The sequence below is a fragment of the Echinops telfairi genome, unplaced genomic scaffold (genome assembly GCF_000313985.2).
Source record: "Echinops telfairi isolate 266 unplaced genomic scaffold, ASM31398v2 ScPeMD7_42;HRSCAF=159, whole genome shotgun sequence".
NCBI lineage: Eukaryota > Metazoa > Chordata > Mammalia > Afrosoricida > Tenrecidae > Echinops > Echinops telfairi.
The window spans coordinates 5137988-5143301 of NW_022103940.1; the positions used below are offsets into that span (position 1 = coordinate 5137988).

General features: G+C 35.8%; 1 protein-coding gene across 1 annotated transcript in view; it reads left to right on the plus strand.

Moving 5' to 3' along the window:
- Positions 1 to 3154, plus strand: part of CHM (CHM Rab escort protein) — a 243664-nt gene extending 240510 nt beyond the window's left edge. Inside the window, exon 16 of the mRNA XM_045290565.1 lies at positions 1555 to 3154. Coding sequence (XP_045146500.1) covers positions 1555 to 1734 — 180 coding nt within the window. The 3' untranslated portion in view covers positions 1735 to 3154. The remainder of the gene's footprint in view (positions 1 to 1554) is intronic.
- The last annotated feature ends 2160 nt before the right edge of the window (positions 3155 to 5314 follow it).

The following is a 5314-nucleotide window of genomic DNA, read 5'->3' on the forward strand; positions in this document are numbered from 1 at the left end:
AATAAAATGTTTAAAAAAAAAACACTCTTGAAATCTACCAAAAAGGGGAAAAAACTTGTTTTCCCTGTTACTACTCCTTTCAACTCCTCATCAAAACTCAGAATTCCCTACCTCTGCACACAGCCACCCCCAAAACGATCAGTTTTAAACAACTGGTGCAGGGAATTCCTTCTACCAACAATAGAGGGCCAGGTGGTAAATATATTAGATTTTGTAGCCCAAACTTTCTCTGTCACAATTGTTCAACTCCATTATTTAGTATATAACAGCCAAACACAAGAGGTAAACAAATTTGACTTTGTTCCAATATAGCTCTATACAAAAATGGGTAGCAAGCCACATTTGGCTGGGGGGCCATACTTTGTCTCTTTGCCTAGTTAATTGCCCTCTGTGTACATTGGGGGAACATGTGTGATTGTATAAAAAAAATTATACTATTTAAAACAAGCTTATATCTTAAAACCCAGTAATGACTCTCTGTTATCAGTTGTTTTTGTTAGGTGCCACCGTCTGTCCTCACAATTGCTATTTTGGGGCCCAATGTTGCAGCCACTGTGTCAATCCATCTTGTTGAAAGTCTTTCACTGACCTACTTTACCTTTTCCATTGTTGCAGCCACTTCAATCCATCTTGAAGATCTTCCACTTTTTTGCTGTCCTTTTACTTTACCTTTTCCAGGGACTGGTCTCTCCTGATAACATGCCCCAAGTACATAAGACAAAGTCTTGCCGTCCTCGTTTCTAAGTAACATTCTGATTATACTTCTTCCAAGACAGATTTGTTTGTTCTTTTGGCAGTTCATGGTAGTATATCCAGTATTCTTGGCCAGCACCATTAATTCAAAAGCATATATTCTTCTTCAATCTTGCTTATTAATTATCTAGTTTTCATCTGCATATGAGGTCATTGGGTCAGTGTACTTTAGTCCTCAAAATTGACATTTTTTGTTTTTTTTAACATTTTAAAGAGGTGACACAGCTTTACTTCTTACCAGTATGATAAAATAAAATCTCCATACAATGGTGCCCTTAGATATCTAACAGTGAGCTGTATTTCTCCAGATAAAAGTAGGATTTTGTACATAAACCATTTATTTTATCTTAAATACTGCTATATTCTTTAAAACCTGTGGGGGGGGGGGAGAAAAATAATACCCGAAAAGCAAATAAATGAAAAATAATGAATACATCTCTTGATTTGAGGAATGACTTATTAAAATGACTATGTACTTCATTACACCAGTACAAATAAGCTTTATGGGGAAGTCTATAAGGATAAGTATATTTCTGTTGGTATATAAAATGAATGACCTAAAATTCTTAATAATCTGGTTACTTGATGAATCTGACCAATTACTGACATCCTTGATTAGTGGAACTTATATGCATGTATAGAATTATAGGGAAAGAAGCCCATCATATATATTGTTAAAGTACTATAACTTGGTTAAGTAAATTTGGGGGTGTGTGTGATGATTTATTTATTTTTCTAAATAATGCCAGAAATGTACATACATGTTAATGTCCAAAAACTTGTCTTTTTCCCCCCTGCAAGGCTGAAGCACTTTTCCAGCTAATCTGCCCCAATGAAGATTTCTGTCCACCTCCACCAAATCCTGAAGACGTTGTTCTTGAGGGGCCCAGTTTACAAGCAGAGGCTCTGGAATGCAGTTCTGTCCTAGAGGTCAACTCAGAGACTTGCAACAAAAGCCTATTCCTGGGAAACCCACTGTAACCCTCTGAATAAAGAAAATACCCCAAACTGGGTATGCCACTTTGAAAGTTCCTCCTGCCCTCAAAGTCTTCTTGATGGAAGAACTCTGTTTGAGAACAATATTAGAAAAGCAATAGCCAATTGACGTGCAGAATTACAAAGAATGATCATTGGAATCCAAAGGGGAATTTTCCTTAAGAAGGACACTCCAGGAACACAAAATCCGTGTAAAGCACATTGACTTGCCGCCTGCTTTAAATGATCAAATCTTTGGGATTAGTGTATAAAAATTAAAGATGTATGGACCACCAGGAATAAGCTATGAATATGGAAGCGATCCTATGCATTGTTAATAATTCTGGAGTTGTGGGGCACCTTTTGCTTGCCACTTTGAATCTTTGTATAAAAATCACATCTTTAGAATCAATTCACATATTTCCTTGAATTTTTTGTTATATTTTCCTTAGGTTATTGTCTTAGTTATCTGTTGTTAATACAACAGAATTACCACAAGTAGATGTCTTTACCAAACATCAATGTAGACCAGCAGTCTCAAAATCAGGGCACGAGCTCCAGGGGTAGGCTTCCTTGTCTCTTTAGCTTTTATTCCTTGGCTTCTTGCTGATCTTCACGTGACATGGCATCTTTCTTCCCCCATTTCTGTTTGCTTACCTGCTTGTTTAATTTCTTTAATATCTCCACAGAGGTTGTCTGAAGATACGCGCTACACTCTGCTTTCTTATTAGCATTACAAAAAAAAAAAAAGGTCCCCAATGGGATTTTATACAGATAGGGAGTTAGGATTTAAAATTCATTTTGGAAAGGCATAATCCATAACAGGTATGAATCTCATGATAGCAGCATACATAAATGCAGTTAAAAACTAACAATTTCATAATCCAGCCAGGAGTTTATGTGTGCAACAGAGATTCATTTTCTACCTGAGAAGCATTTCCAATGCTTATATGTTTTTAAACATTTTTACATGCAGATCATGTGTCTTCTACCTAGCAGAATATTATTGTTTATTTTTAACATTAGTTATGATATTTATATGTGTAACCATGTATTCAGTAAGAAACTTCAATAATGAAATAATGTACAATGGAAAGAAAGGCTTACATAGACTAACTGATATTTTGAAATTCTGTCTAATCAAGTAACTGGAATATCAACTTTTTGTCTATTCAGCTATGGGCCTAATTTAGTCCTGGATATGCTACTGATAATATTAGGCTTATTAATGAAATTTTGAATCTAAGTTTCTCTCTATATAAAGTGGAAATAATAATTTATTGCCTAATGTGTCAGCACCATACTTGGAATGGGTTTCTAGAAGAAAATTTGGGGGGGATTTTTCTATGAACTTAATGAATGTCAACTATATCATGCTGCATAATTGTGTACTGGTAACTCCTTAATAAAATATATCAAGTTTTTATATATGTTCTCTGCATTAAACTTTCCAAATGAAATTGTGTTTCTTAAATTAAAATGTTATACTTGCATAGACCAGTAAACATAATAACATATGGAGTTATGGATCTGAAATCTCAGTAAGAAAAACATAGATTCTTCATATTACTTTATATTATGTAAACCTAAAGCCGCCAAGTACTCTGAATAGAGTTTAACAATTCTTAAAACCCGTAAAGATAATACGGATGTAGAGAGGAAACGAATCTAGTTACAGTGGCAGTACTGTATTCAATTTTTTCCAAATGCCAAAATCTGATGGTCTACTTTTTGTGAGCAATTTGTACTTGAGATGAAAACTTTAGTACAAAGAACTGAGTTTATTTTCATACAAGCTTGCCTATTATTGCCTGCCTGGCAAAGAGCCATGGTTACAGTGGAAAGCTTGGGGATGTTATTCGCCCAGTCCACTAGTAGCTGTTGTCTATCTCTCAAGGTTTCCGGGAAAATCTTCTTTTTTTTTTTTTTAACATTTTATTAGGGGCTCATACAACTGTTATCCCAATCCACACACACATCAATTGTGTAAAGCGCATTTGTACATCGTTTCTCAAAACATTTTCTCTCCACTTAAACCCCCCAACATTAGGTCCTCATTTTTCCCCTCCCTCCCCACTCCCTCCTCCCGCATGAGCCCTTGATAGTTTATAAATGGGTATTTTGTCATATCTTGCCCTGTCCGACGTCTCCCTTCATCCACTTTTCGGTTGTCTGCCCCCCAGGGAGGAGGTCACACACAGTTCCATGTAATCGGTTCCCTCTTTCCTACCCACTCTCCCTTTACCCTCCCTGTTTTGCCACTCACACCACTGGTCCTGTAGGGCTCATCCGTCCTGGATTCCCTGTATTTTCAGTTCCTATCTGTACCAGTGTACCTCCTCTGGTCTAGCCAGACTTGCCAGATAGAATTAGAGTCATGGTAGTGGGAGCGGGGAGGAAACATTTAGGAACTCGAGGAAAGTTGTATTTCTCATCATTGTTACATCGCACTCAGGGAAAATCTTAAAGTTAACTTTGGCAGGTTCCAGATTCATGGAAAATGGAAAGAACCAAGAAAAGTAGATAGTGCCTCACCTTTTCAAGCCCTATAGATATAGCTGAATCTAGAAGAAAGGAAAAGCTCCCTGGCCCCTATCACTTCAGTCCCCTCTTCTCATAAAATTCTCAGTATAACCCATTTTGTTCGATGGATTCAGATCTTTAAGTCAAATCATGTTTCCTGAAACCCAGCCAACGCATGCTTAGGGAGTAGGATCGGTCCTACTCCCTCAGTACTAGCAATGTACAAAGAGCCACTATATGAGAGTGTTGAGTGTGAAGACAATTGCTCTAAATTGTACCAGTTAAAATGCTATTTTTTACATAATATTAGAGTTAAGTACTCTTGAATGAAACATCCATATTTATGTAAACAGCATGTCAGGATAGAACCAGAACAACCAGGCAGATTCTGATCACCATACTTCTATCTGTAAGTAGATCAATGAGGGAGAAATGAATGAGTTTTTGAAAGGTAGTGGAAAAATTCATTACCTTTTAGTTCTGTTTTACCATGAACATTTTGGAGTCCCCTCATATTTAAGAGTTTATGCCCAGCCCGTGCTGTACTCTATTTTAGCTATTTTTTTGTCATCAAAAATACTGTGGATGTGCTTCTTAATAGTTCTTGAATATGATTAGTGATGATTACAATGTTATTCAGCTGTTAAAAAATACAACATTGTGTTAGGGAACTTAAGATCCCCCATTTTCCTCAAATGTAATACAAATTATTCTAAGTAAGAGTTTATTTTCTTTTTTTAAGCTATCTTAATACAAATAAATGTTTTCATAGTTTAAGTGACAAAACAGCTTGGTTTTACTGTAAAACTAAGCTTGAAGTCATATGAGTAAAATATCTTGTACATCATGTAAACATTTTGGTAGCTAATTGAAAATTTTACAAACGGCAATTATGCAAGAATATTGATTCATATATTTAAAGTGCTTCGTTATGCATGCTTCTTATTAACCAAAAATAATAATGCCATTCAGCTTTGTGATCATTATGAAAACCAGTTACTAAATATACATTACTGCTGTAATTTTTCTAGTTGATGTGCCTGCCCAGAAAAACAGATGTATA